A 27,536-nucleotide genomic window follows, 5' to 3' on the forward strand; every position below is an offset into this window, starting at 1 on the left:
TAAAATTGAGAATTACTTACATTTTTTACATATAAGCCAAAGCAAACACGTACTTTGTTTTCCAAAATATCCAGCTCACAAGGTCACCAAGTGACAACTACTTTCTACCAAATCTCTAACCAATCTGCTCCACAACTTAGCCATTTGGTCCTAACCGAAAAAACCTTGCATGTGTTAAATGGAAGGAAAAAAGTGGGAAGGCAAGGTATCGACAAGACTAAGAAGAGCAAGAGCAAAACAAATATGGTCTCTTTTTAAAGACTTCTTTAACCTGCACAAATGGTTTTCGGGTTTAGAAACTTCTTATGGGATCTATGGATCCAACGGTGAACTTGGTTGCATTCGCTACTGTTTGGGTGGTTCAATTCCTTCGTCTGATGGCTGTGCTGCCTGGTCCAAAGAAAAGCTGATAGCCATCGATGAAATTAATCTGAGCTTAAGTTATGAGATTGTTGGTTCTAATATCGGCTTCAACTCCTATGTATCCACGATTAGAGTTTCTCCTGCAGATAATGGTGATGGATGCATGATTGAATGGTCATTCGTGGTTGATCCGGTGAATGGCTTGAATGTGGAAGATTTGGTGACTAAATATAAACTTGGACTTGAGTCCATGGCTAAGAAAATGGAGGAAGCTCTGAATTACTGAATTCAATCTGATCTGTACCCTTTTTTTCATCCTCTTGTTTCAGTTAAATAAATTAAGCAAGAATGTGAAGTTTCAATTGTATTTGGTGTTATTAGATTAATCATATAACTGCAGTCATTTGATACTTCTAGCTGAGTTCTAGATGAGATATTTACACGATAATGCATTTTTTTTCTCTTTTCAGTTTTAGATTGTTATTCATTTTCTTTGTTTATCGGATTTCATTCACTTTTCTGGTCATTGTGCTCTCAGCATTGTGGATTTATGATGCTGCTAAGTTTTTATTCCAAGAATTGTCCGATAGGCACCCTTGTTCTGTGTAGTAAAATTTGGTAAGTCTTCTCTGCAGTTTATCTGAAACTATCGGTTTCAGGATATATGGTGTCAAGTATTGGGGATCTATTCCATGGTAGACCGTCATTTACAAAATGCACTTGTATTCTGCAATGATTGTTTTCGAGAGCTTGGATGGAAAATATTGGAAAGAAGATCAAGAGGGAAGCTTATAGTGGAAACTCAGCTGAATGTAAGGGAGGCACTCTCAGGCCTGCTTTGAAATCTTTAAGTTTTAAGGAATTTTACACACTCTGCAAATTGGGCTTCTGAGAAGAGTGCTGTCAAAGCTGTCAAAGGTAGTCAGTTGGGGGATACGAAATAGGATCCTGAGGACCTTGATCAAACAAATATGGAAGAACACGATTCGTTAAGATTAGTATCAGCGCTAGCTTGTGCACCAGCTCTGAGTCAAGCAACAGAAGCTACATCAGCTCTACGAGATTTTACCTCAATTAAGCTACACGCGTTGAAATCAAAATCAAGTACAATCTGTTTAAATCCATAGATTATTTAAAATTCATTAAAACCTGAATTGAATACATTAGACCACTTTTGTTGTATTCTCCAACTTGAAAAATAATTTCTCTTAAAAAAATGATTGTCTAGGCTCTAGCTACCTCCGTCTCTGTTTCTCTCTCCTGCCGGCTTCCATTTCTAACTGCTGCTCTGTTAACAGGCTTCATTCTTACAACCTAAGTCACCCCCTCGAAAACACAAACACGCCGCAATCTGTACTTCAAATAAATATACTTGTGTGTTGTGCTTCAATATATCAACATGGGTGTGTTGGACATAATAACTAGAGTTGATGTTATCTGCAACAAGTATGAAAAATACGATTTAGATAAGCAGAAGCAAGTCAACATTGCTGCCGGCGCTTCTGATGATGCTTTTTTACGCCTTTACGCGGCTGTGGATGCAGACCTTCATCAAATTCTTCAGGTTTTGTCAAATTTAAAGATATATGAGAAGTGATAATTCCTATGTTCATTTTCACCAAGAGGGTGTTTGTGTGTGTTTAATGTCGTAGAAAGGAGAGACAGCGGCATTGGAGATGAAGAGAGCAGTAGCTGTAGCGATTAATGCTGAGATACGACGCTCCAAGGCTCGTTTGCTTGAGGATATCCCCAAGTTACAGAGACTTGCTTTCAAAAAGGTTTTTGGAACTATGATCTTTTAGTTTTATTGATTTGCGAGTTCATGGCTTTGATGATCAAGCTGTAGGTGAAGGGGCTTTCAAAGGAAGAGCTTGAGGCCCGAAGCGAATTGGTTGCTGCACTCAAAGAGAGGATTGAGGCAGTGCCTGATGGATCCACAGTTGCAACTAAACAAACTGGTGGTTTAACAGCCTCAGGATCAAATGCTGGATTCGTATATAATCAAACCTCAGGTAGACTCGCCCTCATGGGTATCCATGTACTTAACTGAGCCGCACACATTCTTGTTACAGTTATATATTCTTATCATAACTGGTTTCAACACAATGCCAGATGGAAATTTCGACAGTGACTACTTTCAGCATACTGAAGAGACCGATGCTTTCAGGCAAGAATATGAGATGAGGAAAATGAAGCAAGTAATGTGATTCATTTTTTGTGTAATCATATTTCCTTTATCAGATTGTATGTTTCCTCTGGCACTTGATTCCATCCGAGGTCCCAGATAATTAAATTGGATTTCAGGATGAAGGTCTGGATGACATAGCAGAAGGCTTACATACATTAAAGAACATGGCCCATGACATGAATGAGGTTTGCATTCTTACCGATCTTTTTCTCAGACTAAATTCCAGGGGCTAAGAGCATAGAATACTGATCTTCTCGATTTGTTTTGATTTTTGCAGGAACTCGATAGGCAAGTCCCCCTGATGGATGAAATTGATGACAAGGTTCGGCGTTATCTCCCTCCAAGATTCTTTCAGTCTCCAGGCAGCCTCTTTGCATCTTAGAAGCAAGAAAGCTGATAACATTACGTTTGTTTGATTCGATTGCAGGTTGACAAGGCAAATTCGGAGCTAAGGAATGCTAATGTGCAATTGAAGGATACAATTACAAGGGTAGATAAAATATACGAATCTCCTCAGACTCTGAATTTAACTTTACCATTCAAATGTCATCTAAGTTATCATTGTCAATTTCTTATTTTTTTCAGCTTAGATCAAGTCGCAACTTCTGCTGCGATATCTTCCTCTTATGCATAATTCTGGGCATTGCTGCGTATCTGTACAAGTAAGTTTTTCTCCATAATCATATCAACCTGAGTTTCTGAATGTTCTCATAGTTGTCTACTACGCTCTGCAGTGTCCTCAAGTGAGCTTGATACGAAGACAAATATGGAAACTCCAGCATATCTACATTATAATTTTCTGTTTTAACCAGATCCAGACATTCCGAAATTTATCACTGTATTTTCTTGTCCGTTGAGTAATATCTAATGTTTTGTTATCAAAATTGTCTTTCAAGACAATGTTAAATTGTCATAGCACGAAGCTCAGATTTACTTTTCTTATATACTCAACTGTTATATGGGAAGAAATAATGATTTATTGCTGGAAAATAAAAGGGGCAGCAGCAGAAAACTGAAAAAGGATAGCCACTAATATGTCCAAAAATACTTTAAAATACTTCACTGAAGTTATACAGAGAGCTTGCTCTGAGGTGCCTTCAAAATACTTCACTGAAGAGTTTTAGCACTCAATATAACTTCAGCAAAGAGTTTTCCTTCAGTTATACAGAGAGCTTGTTCTCGTCTCAGTAGATTAGCAGGCAGGAATTGCATAGATCTTGGTTTCTTCTGACATCTGACAATAATTTAAATGCAATTAGATTCATCTACAGTCTACAGTGATCCACCACATATTAAATTGAAAAGAGAGAGAGATACCTTGATATAAAAACATTGACCACCATCACTAGGTTTCAATGTGTCTAGGAAAAATGGCTTTGCCCAGATAAACCTGTTGCATTTCCTCTCTCCATATCTGCACGAGAAATGTTGAAAATGTTGTCACTCGCAATTCTTTGTTTAGACAGGGAAAGGTACATAGGTTCGGAAAATTAATATTTATATAAATATTTTGTTAGCTTGATCCTATCTATCCTAGTTTCAGTATAATTTAGTGAGGCAAGTAAATTACTAAAATTTTATATTTGTGCAATTCGGGAACCAATCTTCCCCATTTTCTCAAGGTCTAAAAAATCCCTTTGGAATTAGTTTTATTTATGTGAAAAGGGCTTTTAAAAGCATTAACATAATGTTTCCAGGATCACAGAAGAACTCATATGTAAACAAAAGATTAATAGTATTTAGTTTAAGAAGGGTGCACACGAAATATTAATTAAACAGAGTTTCTGAAAGCAACTACGAGGTACCGAATCACGAAATTCAAGTCGAATATGAGGCACATTGGTTCTGTGGATATCATTTCCTTCTGGCCCTCTCTTGTAGTACTCCTTTCCAATCCAATGGGACTGGGAGAAAATCAACACACAAATATAAACTTAATTTAGTTAGAACCGGTAAGAAGCATCACATAATAAGAGATCCTACACTTCTAAACTAATAAAAAGTCAAAATGACACGATAGGTTGTTGCCAAATAGGATAAATCTGATCAAAATTTGGCCGACATCCTCCAAGGACATAATCAAGTGCATCAGCAAACTTACAGATGATACTCAGAAATAGAAGTAGTACCCAAAACGTTGAACAAAACTGGATATCTTATAAAGATGCAAATTTTATTGATTGGTTAGCTAAAACTCGTTGCCAAAAAAATAACAAATATCAACAAAGTAATATACACTTTCTTTCAATTTGTAAACCATCTTGATTAGGAAACGTGGCACATAATTCATATGCAGTAAAATTGATCAAAATGACTCTCATATATGAAGTTATAAATTTTCATGAGTATCTTAAACTCCATGTCAACAAGAAAAAAAATAACATAACAATGGACCCCAACTGAGATATAAAATAGATGGAAGTAAGAACTTTTACCTTCAAAGCATGCGAGAAACCTGATTGGTAAACTGAATTACGGGCAATCTCGCATAAATCACATGAACTTAACTTCCATACCTGTAACAAGGAAACATATAAACCCTTAACATCTACTCACAGCACTTGGTAGAGTTCAACCACACAGGATAGGGAGGTTACTTACTGAAGCTGCTATACTATACTCTTCAACAAGCGGTTCTTTCGTTAAATGGATTTGTAATGGATCATCAGTCGAAAGGGACACATTGAGTCCCCTTAAGAAAAACATAGGAAAAGGGTTTCGATGATAATCCACAAATAAGGAGTTGTTACTCAGTGGAGACATTGCCAACCCAATCTAGTAGCCATCAAAAATACATGCGTAATTAAGACTTTGAAAAATGTTAGTCCCTCCGTCCCTCTCATTTCTTTACAGTTTTTTCCCACTGTTTGGCACGCATTTTAAGATGCATATGAAGAATAGTTTTAAAACTTATTTTTAAAATTTTATTTTTTGTATAATAAATTAAAAATTATAATGTTATTCAGAGGAAAAAGTTAAAAAATTTATAAAAAAAAAATATATAGGAGCTTTAAAATCTGTGACGAAACTCCCGCTCCCAATGTAAAGAACCTAGGGGGACGGAGGGAGTAGTAATCAGGTCAAATGTACGCATTCTTTCTTACCTGGGCCAAATAGTATAAATACTGAAGAACAGGAGATTTTCTTAAATTGATTCCATGGGCGATATTATGACAGGTGAGAAACGTTGCAGCAAGATGGTCAATATCACCAGCCTGACCAGGGGGAAAAAAAAAAGACAACTTTAAACAATCCCTTGCTATAAGTAAAATAATCTGGATTCTGGAAGTAGATTCATACAAATACCTCCCCAGAATGTGGACGGAATCTTATGGTTGTCATCCCCTTTGATTCACGGAGCTAGATGGAAAATTGAATAAGGAAGAATTTAAGTATGCAACTATCTCTAGAAAATTAATCTAGTTTACCAGGATAAATTATGTATTTCACACTCCATTGTGGTGCATTACTTAATTATGAGCTATTAAAGAATCAAGATATAATCAAACTTACGCTGACACATTCATAAAAAAAAAAAAAAATCCATTTCAGGGAAAAAAAATTACACACAAACAGATTATGATGCAGACATATTTTCACCATGAACATTAAACAATAAGCACAAATAAATCAAGACGCACCTTGTTTAGTGTATAGAGGTTAGCATAAAAATAATACACATAGTATGAAAAGGCAGGATTGAATATATTTGTCCACTGAGCTGGAGTCGGCATGTGTTTCGTGGGACGTCTTTCAGGCTTGCTTTCATCATCTACTAAATCCAAGCCAACGACCTACAATAGTCAAAAGATGAGAATGTATGGTAACCCAAAAAATTTGATTAAGGTGTTAGAATACACAATAAGGTAATTACTAGCTTAATATCTTCTTTTTATCTCTGTCAAACAACTTAATGTTTGAGTATATGCTACTAATTATGCATTGTATTGTCACTACTAGTGAGTGTTGTCTACTGTCCAAATCTTTCAGTTAACGTCTTACTTCATGTTAAAGGAATAGTGTAAGAACACTTGTATGTCCTCTTCACATGCACATGAATAGTTTTTGGTCTAATATAAATAATTGAGAATATCAATTGGTTGCTAACCCAACAAGAAATGAGATGTGTGAAAGGAAATTTAGAGCAAGTTTTACGGACAGCTATCAGTTCAATGGTCATTGCAACCAGTTCCAGAATCAATTAAACTTGTACATCTACTTGTAAAAATGTAATCTAATATCATAATACCCGGTAAAAAGTAATAATGCAAGAGTATAATACCTGCTTTAGAAAAACATGCAACTGAGGATGTGATTTGGGGTCCACGGTAACTTCAAACAGAGGAAGGAAGAAATTGTCGAGAATGTTTTGGAATGATGTAACAATCCCCATCTCTTTGTATATATTGTACAGTCGAGGAAGCTGGAAAACAAGGAAATAAAACATTACAGAATTTTAAGTTTTACTTGGACTTAGATGACATAGCACGAATATGGGTGTTCTTCTTTGCCCATCCTCAAATCAAGGTTAACATCACGGTGATTTCTCTTTTCTGGGACTACAATAATATTCGGTTTTCATAAAAACTAAAAGACAATGAGATAGCTTTCACCCATACAAAACAAACAGTCAGCTCTACTCACCATTCCAACAATTTCTTTCCAACATCGAACAGTATGTGTCTATGCATTAAAGATCTTAAAATTATAATCAGAATCAAGAGCACTACCTGAATCAACCAAACAACATTCTTGCTGTACAATTCATTATTGACTATCCAACTGGCAAGTTGGTCCCACTCACTTTGCTTTCTCCCGTATATTGAGATCCGGTATTCAGCCATCTGTATCAGTAAAAAGATGACATTAGACAATTATAATATAATAAAACCAAGAACGAAGCAGAATCCATGAGGGACAGGTGGTAGATGCTCTTTGTGTATTCAGGCATGGTATACTCTGCTATGGGAAACCCTACTCTTATGATATTACCCGTGGAACAAACAGTGGGAGAGTTAATAGAAATGCATGCTATGATGCATCAATGTTTATTTGTCGAGAGATAAAAGGAATTTTCAACAAGTTTTTCATGTGCTAATGTTAAAATAGGGCCTAAAAAACAGCGTAGATATAATCACTAAGGTTCAATGGAACATGAAAGATGGTGCTATCAGTGTGACAGCATTTCAAAATTATAATTCCCTACATGCAAGAACTTGTTTGGACATTACTTTCCTATAGCATCATAAAAAAATCAATATGCCAAAGAATGTGGTAATTTGGCAGCATTTAATAACTAATATCACGTTATCCTTTCATACTCAATGCTCAAGGTATTAACTGTGTTCAAGCACGCACTTGGTATTTACTTGTATCAAGATCTGAAAATACTTGTTGTGTCACCTCAGCAAGGAAGCGCCCTGTTGAAAATTGGAGAATGATATGTCGTAGTCAGCATAATGATTATAAATATAAGCAAAATATGTAAGATCACAAGAATGCACCTCCATTCAGATTGTCAATTTCCAGATTTATATAGATGATTACTCAAACTACAATAGCTAGGGACTATACTTTGACTGCCTACAATGGGCACATATCATATTGCATTTACTATATAACATTGCAGATCAGGATAATTTTTTGACTTATGCATGATTACAAGTTACAACCCAACTCAAATTTACTTAATAACAAAAAAAAAAAAAACATACCCTGAATAAGGTTGTCTTGCTTTAAGAAAATCTCTCTAAGCCTACTTTGACCACAAGGATTATACTTCAGGTTGAATTTGTCAAAACGATGAAAGGTGCTCTTATCAGCATGAACATCTAGAAGGTCAACATTCAGATCATATCTAATAAAACCGATAAGAAAATCTTTAAGTCAGTAAAATTATGTCGGTGAAGATTGAAGAAGCTGCATGCAATATATCTTTTCAGGCAGAAATTAAGATGGAAAAAAGAACAACCCAGTTAAATCCAAGCTTTCAAAAACCTCTTTCAAGGTGAGATATGTCCCATCTCGGAATATTACAACCTGAATTACAAAAGAAGGGAGGTTACATATGTGCAAGATATTTTATTTGCAGGATAAGGAAAAAATGTCATCAAGCAAACAAATATGACTGAATTGGAAAACCTCGAGAAACAAGTAGTTTGTGCCAAGAAAAGCCTACACTATATAGTCTTTCTATATTAGTTGATTACATACAGCACATTATCACAATGAATCAGCTATCAAATTCAAATAATTACCTCATCCGGCTCCTTTTTCAACTTAGATTTAATAAACCTCAAAAGGTGTTTTTGGTTCATACAGGCAGAGTGATGGACATGTGTGTCAACTTTCCTGACATTGTAAAAGTCTCGATGTGGTGCACTTTTCTGAGCTAGGAACTCTTTATCAGCATTAAGCATTAAATGAAGATTAAATTTCTGCAGTAGAAGTTGAGTAAGAGTCTTGTTAAACATCAAGCTATACTTTTTATAGAATAAACTAATAAACTAATCGCACAGCCCTTGGTAACAATAAGCATAGAGATGGAGTGAAAAGGTATTTACTTGTTCCAGAAGTACAAGACGGTGATGGCACAATGTTCTGATATTTCCTGCTGCTATCACTTTCAGAATGTAGTGTAGGTCGGTAAAAAATGTTGTTGCATCAGCAACTGGATAGAGCTTCTCTGTAGCTGGGGACAAGAAAAGAAAATATAGGTGTAATGAGTAGTGAGTACACTAAGAACTAGATCAGTTACTAAGCCATTTAAACCGGGTATTATTTGCCCAGTCGGCAATGCCACTGCAACAGCTTACCATCTTTATTTGCATAAACCTGAACCACTCCATCCTCCATCTGAAAATAGTGCTGCACGAAGAAAACACAGCATGATTAGCAGAAAGTTAATCATTATAGATCAGCCTAAAAGATTGTTATACATTCACAAAACTAATTGACTGTTCCAAGAAAATGAACAGATTGGAAACTCACTTCAGTTTTTTCCTCGGGAGTATAATCAAATGGATTCTGATTAGGCTTCAATGTACTGGAATCATATATATTTTCTCTCTCCCATGGAGCTATAGATTCCCTGAACATATAACTTTCTCGCATTTCCAGACAGGCTTGAATAGTCCGAAAGACCTCTGCTTCGTCGGCTGATGGCGTCTCTAAAAGTATTACGAGATTACTGTTAATATGTTCATAATTTGAACTTCAATTGAACCTTCCATTATATTACGAATGTCCCTATGGTTAACATATTGTTTATAACTCAGTATTTTCTAGTATATATATACTGAACTCTTCTCTTATTCTTATACCTTCAACATCTTAGCTAATTCTTTCAAAAAAAAAAAATTATCTACTGAAGAGAGTAAAAGAGGAATATATACCACTTGGAGATATTTTGAGTCGAACAAAAGTTGCTTGCTCTGGCTCTTTCCGAAGAATATCAGCTGCCACAGCTCTGGCTCCGTTCACATTAGCATGCTCTGGCAAATTCTCATATAAACTTGAATCTAGGTTCTGCTCATTGAATGCATAAAAGATAACAAGTTTCACAATACTGCACTTTTATATTTACGTAACCAGCCATATATAACAACTCAAAACTAGTCTCCCTCTAATATAATCCATCCCACTCAAACATACAAAAATAATCAGATGAACAGGAAAAACACAAGAATGATCACGAATCTTACAGTGTCTTCATTGGTATAAAGATATGGAGAGTCTACAATACAACTGTCAGTCATATTATCTTCTTCATCCGACCCCTCCATACTTTCAAACACACTAGCCGTAGGTGACCTTGGTGACATTGGCCTCATAACGTGCCCAACTCTCAAAGTGGAACCAGCAGATTTTCCTAAAACATGGTAAAAAAATTCCAATAACAAACACCAACACCCCGAAAATAACAAATTAAGCTACATCTTACATATCCTATGCATCCATTTCCTACTGGTAACTATTCAAACATGGAACAAAGACGATTTGATTTCAACGACGCAACAGCCAACTAATTAATTTCTCAAAAATCATAATCCTAACACATTAAACTTATACATTCATTTTAAGCCTACACATGTGATCAAAATTCATTAAAACAATAAAACGACACAAAACTGACACGTAAACGACGAAAATAAACGGAACAATCTTACTGCAAATTACCCTCGGGGATCGTGTGAAGTTTAGGCAATCCGGGAGGAATATCATCAACAAAAATGGAACCGTTACCATCACCGCGATTCCTACGTTTATCGGAGTACTTATTCAACGAATCGTCCTCGAAATCGGCATCTCGAAGATTCCTGTCTCTATCTCTATTCATAGTCTTGGCAAACTCTAGGAGCTGCGTTAGGGTTTTACGGTCCATATAATAAACAGAAACGGCTACGAATAGAGCTCCGATCAGTGCCGCCATTGCTAAATGTAACACGTAGATATCCATCGTTCTTGTGCACTATGAGTAAACCCTAGTTTTAAACTCAATGTGCGTGTATTTTGGAGATCCTGAAAAGACGTGAGCGAGATGAGGGTGATATTTTTTTTTTTATAAGATTATGATTGAGATTCGTGTGATAATGGGGAAAATGAAGTGAATTAGGGTTTGTATAACGGTAGTAAGAGCTGGTTGCCTGGTTGTCGCCAGAGAGATGAAAAGATCGATGATGATCGAGTATTTATACGTTGCGTGATTGTCGGGAATTGGCTGGGCTGGGCTGAGGAGATCGAATTTTATGGTTGGTATGTATGCTCAACATTGGGTGGAATTTTAGTGGGCCGGGTCTTTTAACCACACGGAAAACTGATAATGTTTGGTATGTTTTGAAAAATAGGTGTTCAAAGTATTTTTGATTTAATCGGTTAATTCTCGATTAATTATTAATTATTATTTTAGTCGCTTTGGCTTTTTGCACGTATTTTGAGGTAAAAATACATATTTCTATAAATTATTTTTCAAATATTTTTTTCCTAAAAAAAATATGTATGTTAAATTTTTATTAAAAAAAAATTTGAAAATAATACGTCGAAGTATGTTTGTGTACACCTCAAATTACTGTGCACAAAATCAAATCGACTAATATAAAGGAACAGAGAGTAGTAAATATATATTTGTGAATAAATAACTAATAACTAATATAATAATAATTAAATATTAAATAATATTTTAACATTTGAATACATCCGATTTACACTTCCCTAAGTCCTTCCAATTAATCTCTCATTTTTAATTAATTACGAATCAATGACTCAATCGATTAGGTTTGATTTCCAATTTCTGTAACCTGCTCGAACCCGACCCGAACCCGCAATCTGATTTACTGAAACAAAACCCGAAAGTGACTCAAAAATCACCCGTTTGACCTGAAATGACCCGAAGTTAGAATTTCGTTTTTAATGACTTCAATTTTGAGTTTTATTCAATTTTAGATAATTTTAGCTTGACCCAAAATCGATTCGAAATAGACCCGATAGCTGACACGAACATGACTTGTTACTCCGAAACTGCCAACTGTATGTAACACTGAAAAATTTGGGCATCCAATTAAATGTTGTTGGTGACTTTGTGTGCGGACGACTCTGAAGTATGAGCAAAAGAAACAGAAAGCTATCCAGAAATTCACACACAACTACACGAGACACTAGACTCGAGTTGAACACCCAGGAGCAAAGGAGGAATCCTAGGAACAGTGATTTGAATACTACTCCCTCCGTCCCCTTTTACATGTCATTTTTGAAAAAAAAATTGTCCCAAATTACTTGTCCACTTCTTTTTTCAAAGCAACTTTTTTGTATGTTTTTTCAAAATGTAACAACTTCCAATGTTTGACTAGCATATATATATATATACACAACTCTATCTAATTCATTATATCCACCTAACATTTTCTTAAGATGCGTTATTTTTTCAAAAAGGACAAGTAAAAGGGGACGGAGGAAGTAATATAGGCAGGCAACGGCCTCCGGGGAACAGTGGCACAACATATAACTAAACAACACCTCTTTTTTTTTACATGACCTTTTTTTAACTCTATATTAAAAAAATTATTACTCATATTAGTAGTTCATTTTTAAATTCCGACTAAAATTTATATATAAATTTTACAAAATTTTAAGATATGAAAATGAAATTTTAAAACAGATTATTTATAATGTCTACTCTTGCATAATTTTTTAAAATTTTGTAAATATACATATAATTCAAACAAATTTGAGTTAAGTCAAAAAGGGATAAGTATGAATTAATTTTTGTGAAATAAGATTTTGGTTGCATATTTTTATTGATGAAAAGAATTTTTGATTTGATAAGATGAAAATAAACTTTTCAATTTTACTCTAAAATTAAAAAAAGGGATTGAACATGGTGAAAATTGTTTGCTAAGATAATTAGTTCCCTTTGTGCACCAGAACCAATTAAACCGTAAACAGTTGAAAAGATCTGATCTTCTCGAACGAAAAGTTAATTTTTGACCACAAAACTCTGAACTAAAATTTGAAGAGTTCTTCTTTATCCAAAAAATAAACGTTACGTTAGGCATTAGCGAAAGGGAGTTGAGAAAGAGGTATATTCGGCTATAATTATTGAGCCCCAATCACAGAGACAGTGATGTGAACTAGTTTCAGTAACAGACCAGTAGTACAATAATTTCCATCACTAATGCAACGGAAAAGTAAAATAATGCAATGCTTCCAAGTATATAGTGAGATTATTAGCTCTGTTTAGTTTGCGGTGGCAGTGCGAGCTTTAATATCAGCCGTCACTTTTCTTCACATGCACAAATACGTTGTTAAAACAGAGGACAGAGCCATCTCCTTCACAATTTCAGCACTCAACCTCCTCTCTCTCATCAGGTCTCCCTCTCTCTCTCTCTCGCTGAATACTTTCTTTCATCATACACAGCTTCTATTATATTTCCATACAATGGCAATAGCTGTGAGTGCATCCACAAGTTCACAACTAAGTGTTGATGGGTCAGTGATGCCAAGAATCAAATCACTTAAAACCCCCCACAATAATACAACCCGTCAAAGTTTAAGGCTTCTGAACAATAAGAATCAACTCCACATGATGCGGAGAACAACAATGTCTAGGCCACGAGTAAGCTACTTGCAAAATTCATATAATAGTGGAGTCATAAGGTGTGGAAGCGGAATGTCCCTCATATTTGTGGCCTCGGAAGTAGGTCCATGGAGCAAAACCGGTGGACTTGGAGACGTTCTTGGTGGTTTGCCACCAGCCATGGCTGTAAGTTGCTGCTAATTATACGTGACACTTAATTTGGGACGGAGGAGTATTTGTTATGCTTTTCTTTTTAATAATTTAACACACTCACGCACTCGCCTTGTGTTTGATAAAATTCCATCCCTCGATGTTTGGTAAGTGAAGCAAGGGGGATACTTGTCTATATTAGTATCAACCAACAGATGCAAATTAATTAACTGATCTTGTCATTTCTAGGCTAATGGGCATCGCGTGATGACAGTGTCGCCGCGTTATGACCAGTATAAAGATGCTTGGGACACAGAAGTTGTTGTTGAGGTACATTAGTATTTCGGTTGTCATACTTGGTCGATGATGCTTCACTAAGTATATTTATGTTGTAATCAGCTTTTGTTGTTCATTAATCTTGGATGCAGCTTAAAGCAGGGGACAAGACTGAACAAGTCCGGTTCTTCCACTGTTATAAGCGAGGGGTAGATCGTGTTTTTGTGGATCACCCGTGGTTTCTAGAAAAGGTTACTTCTCATCTTATTAGAAAGTTTAATTGTATGTGTGTAATGTGCTTATAAGGATCATCTCTTCTAGTCTCCGAAAGTGATTGCCCTTTCATTGACTGATCCATGTTAGCTTGCTTGGTTCATTAACTTTAGGTTTGGGGTAAAACTAAATCAAAAATTTATGGACCTATTACTGGAAAAGATTTTCAGGATAATCAACTTCGATTTAGCTTGCTTTGCCAGGTAAATAGCCCACAGTGTTCTGTGTTTAGTATACAGTTTACATTCTGCATTTGTGTTCATTAGGAATTTATGCTTACTTCCCTAGTCTGCCCTTATTACTGTCAGGCAGCTTTGGAAGCTCCGAGAGTTTTGAATCTTAACAGTAACAAATATTTCTCTGGACCTTATGGTATATACGTCTCCCTCAATATACAAGCCATAAGCTTTGAATTGTTGCAAAGGGATTACAATTGATAGTACAAAGATTTAAAATTTGGATTTTCGCAGGTGAAGATGTTGTCTTCATTGCCAATGACTGGCATACAGCTCTCTTGTCATGCTACCTGAAATCTATGTACAAACCAAATGGAATGTATTTAAATGCTAAGGTAGTGAGGCCTTTTTATATTCTTCTTTAAGATATGCTCTTTACCCAACTTATATAGAGCAGAGAAGCGGTAACCTTCTACTTGCCGACCCAATCAGGTTGCTTTTTGCATTCACAACATAGCTTACCAAGGCAGATTTGCATTTGCTGATTTCTCACTGCTGAATCTTCCAGACGAGTTTAAGAGTTCTTTTGATTTCATTGACGGGTATTGTCGATCTTTTTAGTCTTTACTAGAACTTAAATCCATGAATATGAATATTTTCTAGAATTACTTGATTCAAACAGGTATGACAAGCCTGTGAAAGGAAGAAAAATAAATTGGATGAAGGCTGGAATACTTGAGTCGGATACGAATGTCACTGTTAGCCCATACTATGCTAAAGAGCTTATTTCTGATGATGCCAAGGGAGTGGAATTAGATAACATTCTCCGGAAAACAGGGATCAAGGGTATTGTGAATGGAATGGATGTGCAAGAGTGGGACCCACTGACGGACAAATATACCAATGTTAAATATGATTCTACAACAGTAAGAGTTTTTTCATGAAGTCCATGCCTGCAAATTGCAATGTGTGAATCTTTCAATTATCTTACATATAAAGTATTGACCTTTTCAGGTAATGGATGCAAAACCTCTGCTAAAAGAAGCCCTCCAGGCAGAGGTTGGACTGCCTGTGGACAGTAAAGTCCCTGTAATTGGCTTTATAGGGAGACTAGAAGAGCAAAAGGGGTCAGATATTCTTGCTGCAGCTATCTCTGAGTTCATAGATGAGGATGTGCAGATAATAGTTTTAGTAAGTATTTGATACCCCATCCGTGTTAGCTTACATTTCACAAGCATAAGAAGTTTCTTACTGATGATTGTTTCATGGCATTGCTCAGGGTACTGGTAAAAAGCAAATGGAGAAGCAGCTCGAGCAGTTGGAGATATTATACCCTGACAAGGCCAGAGGAGTTGCAAAATTTAATGTTCCATTAGCCCATATGATTACGGCCGGTGCTGATTTCATGATTGTTCCTAGTAGATTTGAACCCTGTGGTCTCATCCAATTACACGCAATGCGCTATGGAACTGTAAAATAAACCCAAATTATCTCCTCCATCACTACATTATAACTGTTTTGAGTTCCATCATATAGCATTTAACCATCTACTGCAGGTACCTATTGTTGCGTCAACTGGTGGGCTAATGGATACGGTTAAAGAAGGTTTTACAGGGTTTCAAATGGGAGCTTTCAATGTTGAAGTAAGAATCTTCTTTTTACATATAACAACCAGAAGATTTTGTTTCCAAATTATGCTCAATCTAATACGATGCATTTCCAGTGCGAAACAGTTGATCCAGCAGATGTGATGGCAATAGTGACCACTGTGAAAAAGGCAATAACAACTTATAGTACTTCAGCTTTCACCAAGATGATCATGAACTGCATGGATCAAGATCTATCATGGAAGGTTAGCTTAAAATAATACACTTCTGCAAATTTTGTTGCCTGAAACTACCAAATATGGTGATACATGCAATCAGACTCATATAGCTTGGTGATAATAGAAGTAAATTTTGACTTTACTCAGGGACCTGCGAAAAAATGGGAGGAGATGTTGCTAGGTTTGGGGGTCGCTGGGAGTGAACCTGGAATTGAAGGTGATGAAATAGCACCTTTAGCAAAGGAAAATGTTGCCACTCCATGAGGATACAGGCTTTAAGCCCGGAGCCATGCTGCTCCACCTCACCACTGGCACTGACAGAAGATTTTGTGCCTATTTTTTGCTCTTGCACCATCTCGCTATATATTCTGGCCTTTAAGAAAGCAGGTGAATCGAACTGTCTGTAGTTTTAATGAAATAATCATAATACATTTTCCAACTATCCACCGGAAAGTGCAATGCTAGTCTGTAGAGTTCTTGTCTATCACCTCAACGATTTATATACTCGTGTTATTGCGTTTATTGTACTGTAGTGTACATGCAGACATTCGATATTTAAATGTAGTCGATTCAGTATGATTGACGGCATGATTTCTATTACATTTAAAAGTAATATTTACTTTGAGAATGGAAGCAGTCTGATCAACACAAAAAGGACAGCAATTTTTGTAGCAGCCTTTTGTCTAACAAAATAATCGGGATGCTTGAGCCTTGAAGTAGTCATCACTAATTAGACCGCAATTTAGCATAGTAGTATTGCTTCTAAAGTTCTGCGGGTCTATGGAGTTTAATGTTCAGCTGTTGAAGCTTCGAGATATTTTTCCTTGTGGTAAATAATTTGTCCTTCATTTTCTAGCTAGTAAATTTATAATATCAAGTTGTATTATTATATAACCGCATTATCAGACACCTTGAGAGAATTTTGATCAAAGCATGCCGATGTGGATTCTTGAATTTGAAGGAAAGCAATTTTAGACAGCAGTGGGCTCACTAAATTGCTTAGTCTTGACTACCTTAGGAAATGTTCTTCAACTACAGCACCCTCCTATTTTACGCCATCCCGATATAAGTATGTACGGGCAGGGATATACTATTTGGCCATAGTTGTTATGATGTTTGAGCTAGGTAGATACAGAAGTAGAATTCTAAGAGATGCGCTGTGGAAGTGCTTGCTTTTGCTGATGTGTGTGCTAGTGAGGAGTAGTCCTCCGGAAAATCCTATAAGATGTACAACGTTCAACAGCTCGACAAAATGCACCATTACCAACTCGTATGGTGCTTTCCCTGATCGTAGTACTTGTCGTGCAGCTGATGCTGTTTACCCGACAACGGAGGAAGAACTTGTTTCTGTGGTGGCCATGGCAACGAAGAATGGGAGAAAGATGAAGGTGGCGACTCGGTTTGGCCACAGTATTCCGAAATTGGTCTGTGCTGATGGGGACCAAGGGCTGCTCATAAGCACCGAGTATCTCAACCGTACCTTGCATATCAATGAATCGAGTGGGATGATGAGAGTTGAGACCGGTGTAACGTTGAAGCAGCTGATTGAAGATGCAGCCAAGGCAGGGCTGGCACTTCCATATGCACCATATTGGTGGGGATTGACCGTCGGGGGGCTTATGGGCACGGGTGCCCATGGTAGCAGCCTTTGGGGCAAGGGGAGTTCTGTTCATGACTATGTTGTTCAGCTACGCATCGTTACTCCAGCTGAACACGCGGATGGCTATGCAAGGGTTCGGAATCTTGATGATTATAATCAACTTGAGTTCAATGCCGCTAAGGTCTCCCTTGGAGTTCTTGGAGTTATTTCAGAGGTTACTCTGAAACTAGAACCGCTATTCAAACGATCTGTCACCTACATAGAGAAAAGTGATTCTGATTTAGCAGAACAAGTTATCGAGTTCGGGAAGCAGCACGAATTTGCAGACTTGATATGGTACCCAAGTCAACGTAAGGCCATGTATAGAATGGATGATCGAGTCCCCTATAACACCTCCGGTAATGCCTGGATCGACTTCCCGGGATTTCAATCCACCCCTTCAGTCGCACTCGCCATTTTACGGCTAACAGGTAGGTAACCTATTCACTAATACTTGCAGTGTAATTGCATATAAAGTAAATGACTAAATCTTTTCATCGTTTCATTTGTAACGAATAATAGAGGAAGCTGAAGAATCTAAAGCTGATGCTGATTCAAAATGCAGGAGGGCCAAGCTTATTACATCTGCGCTCAGGCTTAGTGGCTACGGGTTTACAAATAATGGTATGCACATTGAAAATGTGTTCGGTCTGTTAAATAAGAAAAGTTTTCTGTTCATTAGGTAGTTAAAGTATGTCGGGTTTTATAATCACCAAAAATTTCTGGGGATATTCATCATCTTTCTTTGATGCTATTTTAAACAGGTATAATCTTTACAGGATACCCGGTAATTGGATACCACAACCGCCTCCAAGCATCAGGAGCTTGCCTCACTGGCCCTGAAAATGCACTGATCACCGCGTGTCCATGGGACCATAGAATCAAAGCCCTGTTCTATCATCAAACGACCTTCAGCATTGGTTTATCCAAGGTCCCTGATTTTATACGAGACGTCCAGAAGCTGGTCCATTTAGCCCCAAAGTCCCTGTGTGGCGTCGACCTGTACGATGGTATCCTAATGAGATACGTAACAAGGTCCAATGCTTTTTTAGGCAAACAAGAAGATGCAGTCGACTTCGACATCACTTACTACAGAAGCAAAGACCCCCTGAGGCCTCGACTTTTCCAAGACATACTGGAAGAGATAGAGCAGCTCGGGATGTTCAAGTACGGAGCGTTGCCACACTGGGGAAAAAACAGGAATGTGGCATTTCACAAGGCCATCAACAAGTACAAAAAGGCAGCAGAATTCATAAAGGTTAAGAGAATGTATGATCCTCAGGGACTTTTTTCTAGTGAGTGGACTGACCAAGTTTTGGGGTTAAAAGATGGACTAATGATAGTTAAACAAGGATGTGGCCTGGAAGGCTTGTGCATTTGTTCAGAAGACAGTCATTGTGCACCAGATAAAGGATACTTGTGTCAACAAGGCAAAGTCTACCCAGATGCCAAGGTTTGTGCATTAGCATCTACATCTAGTTAACACTAGTATTTTCTTACTCCCTCTGTCCCATTTAATTGTATACGTTTCTTTTTAACTGCTCGACACGCATTTCAATGCTCTTGTAAAACATAGTTCCGTAACTTATTTTTGAGATTTTCTTTTTTTGAATAAAAATATAACATCTAAACTTTAATTCAGAAAAATAAAATTTTAAAAATAAATTATACAACTACACTTTAGAGGAGCATTAAAGTCCGTGCCGCGTCCCCATCCCCCAATGTATACTACTCAGGGGGACGGAGGGAGTACAAGTTTAAACGATGTGGCCATTATTCACCCTAAACCAGCTTTTTCATTGTAATTTAAAATCAAAGTTATAAAAATCGGAAATCATTTCGATTGTATCGTTTAGATCAAATATTTGACCCAATTTTTAAGTACTTATTTTCAATATCCAAGGACTCTTGAACATCGTCAACTGCCCATGCTTTTATGGTATGCTTCGGTGGAAGTTGTTTATAAGACTATACACATGTTTGTTTGTTAAACATTTTGTCTCTAAAATAGCTATTAACCAAAAAAAACAATCAACTAGTCAATTTTTTGCAAAAAAACCTTTAAACTTCTATTTTCATTAACAACCCCAATAAATTTTATTAAAATATATTAAAAAAAATACAATATAAATCATGGTTAAATCTGCCGATCTGACTTGTCAAGTATCTTTCCTAATTTATATCTTTTTATACACGTGAGTGCCATGTCGTGCTTATTCATTAATAATAATAATAATTTATCCTTTAATAATTTATAATATTCTAATTTCATAAACCCATTGAATATCGAGAGTTTCATCATCTTTATCAAAATTACGCTTATACAAACAAATTTGATTTTATATGATTGCTAAATCCTGGAAATGATTAGAACTTCTCGGTGACTTTAATGTTCATGATTATAGTCACGAGCAATCTGCAAGGCATGTATGTGATTTTGAAAGAGTTATGCACACATACTGGAGATAGTATTCACAGAGAATCGGAGTAGACCTTTGTATATGATCATGTCTTTTAGTGAGAACGTTGTGAAATTAGATTTTAAAGATTGAAAATCAATAGACATAAAATCTGACATGTTGAACTTACAACGCAAGCCAGCAATATCATAATTTTTCTTAAACTTTGTTAATTTTGAATTCATTTATCCAGTCAAATTTCAAGCGTTCACTATAATGATGTATAATAGTGAAGTTACTGTGTGTATTAAGGAACTGCATCATAGTGAATTACCAGAACAATGCTTGCTGTAACAAGAAGGGGAAAGGTAGCACTAATGGTGACCAACCCATCTTAAAGCTGATTTTAGTGGTGCTGATATATTTTTCCGTTATTCTTACTATTTTTTGATTAATTGTAATTAATCTGTCATATAAGATATAATATGATCATGGTTAGTCCACGTCAGCTGTAAGCAACTCTAGTTAATTTTTTTCAAAGATTTAGTAAAGTTTATTGAGGTTATTAGTGAAAAAAAAGGTATAAAAATTATTTGGCAAAAAACCAAGTTAGTTGGATTTTTTGATTAATAGCTCTGTCTAAAAAGATATTTCCAATTTGCTTAGTATTAGTGTATTACCAATAATCTAATTCATTTATCAGGAAAAAAATCGTTTATCTCGTTTCCTCGCATGAAGTTTACATTTACTTTGCTACTACACTATTCAGTGGCCCCAAACAGTTTTATTTTCTTCATTCGGATACTATGGTGCTTAATGCTTCATTTTCATATCAAAAAGTACTGGGAATGGATTTAAAGATTCGAGTTATTTAACCCAGTTTTTTTTAGGTAATAATGCATGAAGGACTTTTTTTTTATTATGTGGGACTGGGATAATTTTTACATATACGAAATAATTAAAGAAACTCGGGTAGAATATTTTGTAAACTAGACTCTTCTTTGTTATCTTGACTTGATGACGAATAAATTTAATATGATGAATTCGTTTTATGATTAAAATTTAATCAAGTATCTTTAAATGAGGTATTAACCGCGGATTTAAGATTTTCTAAAATAATTTGTTAAACATTTGATTAATATTTATTAAACAATATTTTATAGAATTAACTATGTGACCGTAAGTTATACAGAAATCGTTTACTTTGTCTGATAATAATTTGCACTTCCTTTCAAAGTATTATTGTTTTGATAAAAATATAAATTGTGGATATTTTTAGGATAATTAATGTAACGGTCTTTTGAATTGCCAAAAATCGTAAATAATACATGGTTGCCATATATGCATATATGTGCGAATATTACGGATGCCAGATGCTCTGGGATGATATATTTTTTAAAGGAAACGTAGCTGAATAGCCTAAATGGGCCTGTAAGGATATAACGACTCTATTTCAGGAAGGGAGTTTAACTTAAGAAGCAGCTAAATGGGCTTCAAGTGGATAATCCAGTTTATAATGGATCCAAATTGTGAAAAACTCGCACCCAATTTGCTTGATCACAAACTTAGGCAGAAATCAAAATATATTCGAATCAAATGGGCCACCTCCGGATTAGCCCGTCATTCAATACATATATTTTCACGACATTGTCTCCGTCTCTTGCTCGACAAGTTAAAGAAAAGGCAGATATGTCATGGCTTTTCTGTTTCACATACAGTAACATAAAATAAACATTTTATTGATTCAACAAATGAATACTTTTCTTGTTATTCACTTCTCAAAAATCACCAGCAGATGATTACAGGTTAGTAAAGCTTCAATCTCTAGTTGTTTTTTTTAATAAATCTTTAGTTCTTTTTCTATTTGTATTTGTGTATCTATTTTCTTGGCTTAAAAGTTGGAATATGATTATGTGTTTTTGTGTGTGTTTCAGTGTTTATGATTTGGTTTGAATTCTGGGTTTTAGTTATTTAGTTGAATGGTGTAGTAAGAATGGCTGCTTTGAGGTTAGCCAAGAGTAGATCACTAGGCAGTAGTTGCTTTAGTTTTGGTAGGGATTTGAGCAGAATTGAGACTAGGGTTTTGTTTAGTTTGATGAATACTTCTAGTTTCTGTACAAATTCATCTGGGTTTGTGTTGGATAATATTGGTGGTAAATTTGATTGTAAGGGGGGGAAGGATTTAGGGAGTGATAGGGCAAAATGGTGTGGTACATTTTCCGCAATGCCTGTGAGGTTAGGGAGTAATGTTTTGGGTTTTGGGGGGAGTTTTGGGATGGTGAGTCAGAGGTTGTATTCGTCGAATGCTGTGGGTGGGAATGTGGATAAGAGTGGGGGTAGTGAAGTTGGGGTTAGTTCGGGTGGTGTGGATGTGAGTGATGGGGGTTTTGGGGGAGGGGACTGGGTCGAGAAGGTTAAGGGTGCTTGGAAATCTGTTATTGATGCTGGGAATTATACTGGGGAAAAGGTTAAGGAAGTGTCTGATGAACTTATGCCTTATGGTCAGCAGTTGCTTGATACGCATCCTTATCTTAAGGATGTCATTGTGCCAGTGGGATGCACTTTGACGGGTACAATATTGGCTTGGTTTGTGATGCCTAAGGTTTTGAGGAGATTTCATAAGTTTTCAATGCAAGGGCCTGCTCAACTGTTATCGGGTAGCTCGTTATGGGGTCCGGTGCCATATGAGAGAAGTTTTTGGGGGGCTCTGGAGGATCCACTGCGATATGTCGTTACCTTCATGGCGTTCTCCCAAATGTTAGCACCCCTTCCTTCTTTTTTACTTTTAAGTCAGCATGCTTATTTTGACTTTTGAAATTCTATCGTTAAAATATTTGTTTGTTTGTTGTTGTTTTCTTTATGTATACAGCGCAAATATGGTAGCACCTACTACAATTGCATCACAATACATTTTACAGACTTGGAGAGGTGCTGTTATTCTTTCAGTTGTATGGTTCCTGCATAGATGGAAGACAAATGTCATTTCTCGTGCTTTAGCCTCAAAGAGCTCACAAGGACTAGTCGATCGAGATAAGCTGTTGGCCATTGACAAAATATCATCTGTTGCTCTATTTTCGCTTGGTTTAATGGCTTTAGCTGAGGCATTTGGGGTGGCAGTGCAATCGATACTTACTGTTGGAGGCATAGGAGGCAAGTCTTACATAAAAAAAATTATGCTCTTCACCTCAATATAATTTCTGTATGTTAATTTAAAGGTGTTGAAATATACGCAGGACGTGAAACTGTTTGTTTAACATGGACGGAACACTTATGTCACTGATATATTATTCTTTAAACTAGTTCATTTCTTATAATTTCTCATGATGATCGTTTGGAATGGCTTAAGTCGTATAATTTATAATGTACACGCCATCAAGCAATAATTTAAGTTTTTGAAGATGAATTGAGTTCTGAGTTGACATGAATATGTGCTTGTGCAGGAGTTGCTACTGCTTTTGCATCAAAGGACATTCTGGGAAATGTTCTTAGTGGGTTGTCTGTACAAATGTCACGGCCGTTTTCAGTAGGAGATACAATTAGAGTAAGTTAAATTTGTTATGTGAATTTAGTTATAGATCTTTGTTTTTTGTTGCCAATTCTAGTAATGATAATCGAAGGTTTTTTCCTCTGAATTTTCTGATTACCCTCATAATCATTTGAGTCCAGTACAAGTATTCTTACTCTTTTACTACATAATCATTGGTTAACTTAAGAAACCAACTTCTGCATTCCATATCCATCTACAGTATTATTTTGATGAATCAACTGGCATTTAGTTCAGAAGAGAATTTGCAGTTTTCCTAGGCCTTCTTATCTTGCTCAGTCTAAGAGGCAATTTAAATGGGAAAAAGTTTCATTGAGCAATCCTATCATGAAATTTCAGAATTATAAGGAATGATGAATTAGTAACAGGCTAGCTGCTGATATACAGTGATGAAGGCTGTAGTTTCAAAAAAAGATAACTGAGCTCTATTTATTGCCTAAAAAATTGTTAGCTCAGGAATAATTTCTTCTTGTGGATAATATTTGTGTTTATACCATCTTATCACCATTGTAACATCCAAAGTCAAGCTCTTATCCTCAACCCATAGTGTCTTTAAGATGATGTACTCTCAGAAGATTAGATTTAAATCATAACCTATGTTTGCTTTAAAACCCCTCTCCTAATGATATTCTAAGAGGTTACTGTTTTCCTGCAGGCTGGATCTGTGGAAGGTCAGGTGGTAGAAATGGGACTTACAACCACCAGATTGTTAAGTGCGGAAAAGTTTCCTGTTATAGTTCCGAACTCACTCTTTTCAAGTCAGGTTGGATGTTACCCTCTTTGTCACTTATTTGTAAATGCTGCATTTCTGCAACTGTTATGTGGAATTATCATCGTCAAACTAAACTTGCTATTTACACTCATAATCTAGCATACATTTGGGTCACCAGGCTGCATAATAATGACAATACTCACAATAGTACGAGCCTAAGATAAAGTTTGGTGCAATATAATTGGCTATGGCCAGCGTACCAAGATTAAACTGTTTCTCGATTTTCTTGTTAGTTGGTTGTAGAACGTGAAATATCTTTTCCCAGACATTCATTTGTGTCGTAATTAATCCTAGATTTATTATGTCGCATATCTTCATCAGTACTGCTAGCCTTTAATATGTTCTGTTAAGAGTACTTCTAGTATTCTGGCACATTGCCTTCAGTATGATATGATTTTTATCCGCATATGTGTTACTATGGTATATATAATTTGGTAGTAACATGTTTCCGTACCCTGTTATGCTTTTATGTCTTTTGTAGGTTATTGTGAATAAATCACGTGCTGAATGGCGTGCTATGCTCACTAAGATACCTTTACATATCAGTGAGTTTGACAAGATTCCCCAGATTTCAGATGATATAACGAATATGATCAAATCAAACTCAAATGTGTTCTTGGAAAGGGAAGTACCTTATTGTTTCTTGTCTAGAGTGGAAAGATCTTATGCAGAACTGACTCTTGGCTACAATCTAAAACATATGGTATGTTCGTACTGTTTTCTCAGGATAAGAAAATCACAGGTCACAATTAGGTTATTGTTTTAAAGCTTGCCAGTTACTGTTACAATCAACATTGCACTTTCTTGTGTTTTGGTTGGCAAGTATAGTAAGGATTTATTTTTAAAATGTTACTTTTTGGCTGATGAATCCGGCATACATAGAAGAAGAAAATGGCTATTCAGGTTTAACTTGGACTACAAGGATTAAACCTACTAAGGATAATCAACCCATATTATATGACTCAAAACAATAGCATCTCTAATATTGCTAGGTAATTACTTATCAAAATGTTCTGATCAAATAAAATATATTTTCTTGAACCTCTTTTGAATCCTGTTCTTTATGTGATTATTTTCACTACTTGAGCTTTCTGCACACAGTTATTCTCACAGCTCTTTCTAGTCTCAATGCAGTGTGCTAGATACATCTTTCCTAATCTCATCACCACTTAATATGTATGTATATTTGACTCCATTATATTGATTTTCGGTTGTGGTTCTAGAGGAAAGACTTGTTATGCGCAGCAGAGCAAGATATTCTCCTGAAATCCGTCCAGATTATCCAGCAACACGGTGCTACACTGGGCAGTACTTTTGAAGATTCGATTGGCCAATGATTCCACTTCCTGTGTTTTTGGTGACCAGCTACTGTCTCACTGATACTGTAGCATGTACAAACAATCTCGAGTTTAAAGGTTTAACCTGATCTCTATAGTATCTCTTACGTGAGTAGTTATTTAGACTTGAAGCATGAGTTGTGATGCAGAAAGTGTGGGTTCAGCACTACGATGATATGAACGGAGCTTGACAGTGTTTGTTTTGTGTTGATCGCTTTGTTCATACCAAAGTAGTTGTGAGATTAGTGTGATGGTTACCTTTTGTGAGATTATTGCAAGGGCTACCTTAAACCGCAAGAAAATGAATCTCTTTTTTGACATTGAGCTGATACAGCCATATCACTGGAAGCATTTATGCATTCGTTAATATTTATTAATTCGCGGCTTCCCTTGTAACACCTTATCTAATTTAGGTCCGGTTTGGTATTGTTGTTGAGATAGAAAAATTGTTTTGTAAATTTAAAAGTAGTTTTTTCAGAGGAGTGAGTCCCGTAAAGTTGCTCGTGTGATTTTGCAATAACACGTCAGTTTTTAACGGGACATGGATTTTTATCGTATTGTACATGGGTGGGAGGTTGTTAAGACAATTGATGACTAGGTTCCACTCTTTGTCTATTTAGAAATTAAAAATTTTATCATCGTCCCTTTATGCACGAGCAAAAAGCTTCATCTGCAGCTTCAAATGTTATAATATTGCAGCCTCTTGGTCCCCGATGAAATAAAGAATTGTTCTTTAGTGGACATAATCATCACCTTATATCTACCTGCATTACTCAGCTTGATCAAGGGTCGTTTTTGGTTGTCTTTTACATGTAAAATTGTGGATTTTAAGAATATTCATTATACCGAGATTTAACTATTTGTATAAGATATAAGTGGGGGATAAATACAAGTGGAGGCATGTTCACCCGTGAAGTGGGTCGGCAGTAGTGGGGATGACTAAAGGAGGTGGTGGAGGAGGAGGAGGAGGAGGAGAGAGGCTCACGAGAAGCGAATATTAAGCTACCCATATAATTACCGTCAACGGGTCCCACTGATATACTTTCCAACTGAAGAATTCCAAAACAACTGATAAACTACACATGTTTCGCAGTATATTTAATTTTATTAATCACAGATGCACAGAGGACACAGTTGCTTTTTGTTTTTTTACCTTTTTTTTATCGATTCGATGAATGATAAAGTTGATGGTGATTTTTTTTTTTTCAGAGATTGTCATTGTTATAAAAAGTTCTGTTAATTAAATTACACAATCTCTGTTTTTTATACAATGTTTTGACTTTTGACATGCATATTTAGGTTGGTTGATCAGTAAAATTATTATATTTAGTCTTTTTATGAATTAAAATTTTGATATTATATATTTTTATTTAAAATATAAAATTTAATTATATGATTAAAATAATTAAAAATATGTGCCAATAGTCAAAATGAATAACAGAGGGAGTGGTGGTCATTGCCCAAAGGTGTTCGCAAGAACAATATTCAAGCTTCGAGTCAATAAAAACACTCGAGCATTTTTG

The 27,536-nt window shown here is 36.0% G+C and overlaps 6 protein-coding genes across 8 annotated transcripts; 5 read left to right on the plus strand and 1 right to left on the minus strand.

The window, feature by feature from the left end:
* Window positions 1-58: 58 nt before the first annotated feature.
* Window positions 59-838, plus strand: LOC108206427 (lachrymatory-factor synthase). Its single transcript, XM_017376731.2, has one exon. It carries the CDS (start codon window positions 179-181, stop codon window positions 647-649), a length of 471 nt encoding a protein of 156 aa, XP_017232220.1. The 5' UTR covers window positions 59-178; the 3' UTR covers window positions 650-838.
* Window positions 839-1,517: 679 nt separating this feature from the next.
* LOC108208385 (syntaxin-71) lies at window positions 1,518-3,488 on the plus strand. The gene is made up of 9 exons (XM_017378917.2): window positions 1,518-1,927; window positions 2,016-2,141; window positions 2,210-2,375; window positions 2,476-2,561; window positions 2,668-2,736; window positions 2,829-2,873; window positions 2,979-3,041; window positions 3,137-3,213; window positions 3,286-3,488. Exons 1-9 carry the CDS (start codon window positions 1,763-1,765, stop codon window positions 3,296-3,298), a joined length of 810 nt encoding a protein of 269 aa, XP_017234406.1. The 5' UTR covers window positions 1,518-1,762; the 3' UTR covers window positions 3,299-3,488.
* A 70-nt stretch (window positions 3,489-3,558) lies between these two features.
* On the minus strand, window positions 3,559-11,265 carry LOC108206647 (AMP deaminase). Its single transcript, XM_017377019.2, has 20 exons — window positions 10,730-11,265; window positions 10,255-10,421; window positions 9,946-10,078; window positions 9,542-9,720; window positions 9,367-9,418; window positions 9,115-9,242; window positions 8,809-8,988; window positions 8,523-8,590; window positions 8,266-8,408; window positions 7,910-7,971; window positions 7,282-7,395; window positions 6,834-6,974; window positions 6,193-6,345; window positions 5,858-5,911; window positions 5,656-5,766; window positions 5,153-5,326; window positions 4,987-5,067; window positions 4,357-4,455; window positions 3,869-3,965; window positions 3,559-3,785 (listed from the first exon to the last, which is right to left on the minus strand). Exons 1-19 carry the CDS (start codon window positions 11,007-11,009, stop codon window positions 3,897-3,899), a joined length of 2,388 nt encoding a protein of 795 aa, XP_017232508.1. The 5' UTR covers window positions 11,010-11,265; the 3' UTR covers window positions 3,559-3,785; window positions 3,869-3,896.
* A 1,893-nt stretch (window positions 11,266-13,158) lies between these two features.
* On the plus strand, window positions 13,159-16,910 carry LOC108209256 (granule-bound starch synthase 1, chloroplastic/amyloplastic). The gene is made up of 13 exons (XM_017380066.2): window positions 13,159-13,808; window positions 14,022-14,102; window positions 14,201-14,299; window positions 14,435-14,524; window positions 14,630-14,693; window positions 14,792-14,892; window positions 14,990-15,099; window positions 15,180-15,423; window positions 15,512-15,688; window positions 15,777-15,968; window positions 16,054-16,140; window positions 16,221-16,349; window positions 16,470-16,910. Exons 1-13 carry the CDS (start codon window positions 13,335-13,337, stop codon window positions 16,584-16,586), a joined length of 1,965 nt encoding a protein of 654 aa, XP_017235555.1. The 5' UTR covers window positions 13,159-13,334; the 3' UTR covers window positions 16,587-16,910.
* A 155-nt stretch (window positions 16,911-17,065) lies between these two features.
* On the plus strand, window positions 17,066-19,858 carry LOC108209257 (probable L-gulonolactone oxidase 6). 2 transcript variants are annotated; one of them, XM_017380067.2, is made up of 3 exons: window positions 17,066-18,392; window positions 18,484-18,585; window positions 18,726-19,858. In XM_017380067.2, exons 1-3 carry the CDS (start codon window positions 17,432-17,434, stop codon window positions 19,442-19,444), a joined length of 1,782 nt encoding a protein of 593 aa, XP_017235556.1. In that variant the 5' UTR covers window positions 17,066-17,431; the 3' UTR covers window positions 19,445-19,858. The 2 variants fall into 2 exon arrangements, with proteins under 2 accessions (XP_017235556.1, XP_063944577.1); XM_064088507.1 differs by having other exon boundaries at window positions 18,741-19,858.
* Window positions 19,859-22,025: 2,167 nt separating this feature from the next.
* LOC108205674 (mechanosensitive ion channel protein 1, mitochondrial-like) lies at window positions 22,026-26,409 on the plus strand. 2 transcript variants are annotated; one of them, XM_017375684.2, is made up of 7 exons: window positions 22,026-22,165; window positions 22,295-23,117; window positions 23,230-23,510; window positions 23,801-23,901; window positions 24,560-24,667; window positions 25,158-25,379; window positions 25,900-26,409. In XM_017375684.2, exons 2-7 carry the CDS (start codon window positions 22,354-22,356, stop codon window positions 26,011-26,013), a joined length of 1,590 nt encoding a protein of 529 aa, XP_017231173.1. In that variant the 5' UTR covers window positions 22,026-22,165; window positions 22,295-22,353; the 3' UTR covers window positions 26,014-26,409. The 2 variants fall into 2 exon arrangements, with proteins under 2 accessions (XP_017231173.1, XP_063944578.1); XM_064088508.1 differs by lacking the exon at window positions 22,026-22,165 and having other exon boundaries at window positions 22,220-23,117.
* The last annotated feature ends 1,127 nt before the right edge of the window (window positions 26,410-27,536 follow it).

This window comes from Daucus carota, chromosome 2, assembly GCF_001625215.2.
Source record: "Daucus carota subsp. sativus chromosome 2, DH1 v3.0, whole genome shotgun sequence".
Taxonomy (NCBI): Eukaryota; Viridiplantae; Streptophyta; class Magnoliopsida; order Apiales; family Apiaceae; genus Daucus; species Daucus carota.

What these genes read in the sequence shown, in the direction of transcription:
- LOC108206427 (XM_017376731.2), top strand. Translation starts at nt 179, where the DNA reads ATGGAAGGAAAAAAGTGGGAAGGCAAGGTATCGACAAGACTAAGAAGA.
- LOC108208385 (XM_017378917.2), top strand. Translation starts at nt 1,763, where the DNA reads ATGGGTGTGTTGGACATAATAACTAGAGTTGATGTTATCTGCAACAAG. An exon ending in ACCTTCATCAAATTCTTCAG is followed by an intron (nt 1,928 to 2,015) that starts GTTTTGTCAAAT and finishes TTAATGTCGTAG; the next exon opens with AAAGGAGAGACAGCGGCATT. An exon ending in CGTATATAATCAAACCTCAG is followed by an intron (nt 2,376 to 2,475) that starts GTAGACTCGCCC and finishes ACACAATGCCAG; the next exon opens with ATGGAAATTTCGACAGTGAC.
- LOC108206647 (XM_017377019.2), bottom strand. Translation starts at nt 11,009, where the DNA reads ATGGATATCTACGTGTTACATTTAGCAATGGCGGCACTGATCGGAGCT. An exon ending in ACTTCACACGATCCCCGAGG is followed by an intron (nt 10,422 to 10,729) that starts GTAATTTGCAGT and finishes ACCATGTTTTAG; the next exon opens with GAAAATCTGCTGGTTCCACT. An exon ending in TTGATACAAGTAAATACCAA is followed by an intron (nt 7,396 to 7,909) that starts GTGCGTGCTTGA and finishes TTACTGATACAG; the next exon opens with ATGGCTGAATACCGGATCTC.
- LOC108209256 (XM_017380066.2), top strand. Translation starts at nt 13,335, where the DNA reads ATGCACAAATACGTTGTTAAAACAGAGGACAGAGCCATCTCCTTCACA. An exon ending in GTTTGCCACCAGCCATGGCT is followed by an intron (nt 13,809 to 14,021) that starts GTAAGTTGCTGC and finishes TGTCATTTCTAG; the next exon opens with GCTAATGGGCATCGCGTGAT. An exon ending in ATGTGCAGATAATAGTTTTA is followed by an intron (nt 15,689 to 15,776) that starts GTAAGTATTTGA and finishes GGCATTGCTCAG; the next exon opens with GGTACTGGTAAAAAGCAAAT.
- LOC108209257 (XM_017380067.2), top strand. Translation starts at nt 17,432, where the DNA reads ATGATGTTTGAGCTAGGTAGATACAGAAGTAGAATTCTAAGAGATGCG. An exon ending in CGCCATTTTACGGCTAACAG is followed by an intron (nt 18,393 to 18,483) that starts GTAGGTAACCTA and finishes AACGAATAATAG; the next exon opens with AGGAAGCTGAAGAATCTAAA. An exon ending in CTACGGGTTTACAAATAATG is followed by an intron (nt 18,586 to 18,725) that starts GTATGCACATTG and finishes TATTTTAAACAG; the next exon opens with GTATAATCTTTACAGGATAC.
- LOC108205674 (XM_017375684.2), top strand. Translation starts at nt 22,354, where the DNA reads ATGGCTGCTTTGAGGTTAGCCAAGAGTAGATCACTAGGCAGTAGTTGC. An exon ending in CAGTAGGAGATACAATTAGA is followed by an intron (nt 23,902 to 24,559) that starts GTAAGTTAAATT and finishes GTTTTCCTGCAG; the next exon opens with GCTGGATCTGTGGAAGGTCA. An exon ending in ACTCACTCTTTTCAAGTCAG is followed by an intron (nt 24,668 to 25,157) that starts GTTGGATGTTAC and finishes TGTCTTTTGTAG; the next exon opens with GTTATTGTGAATAAATCACG.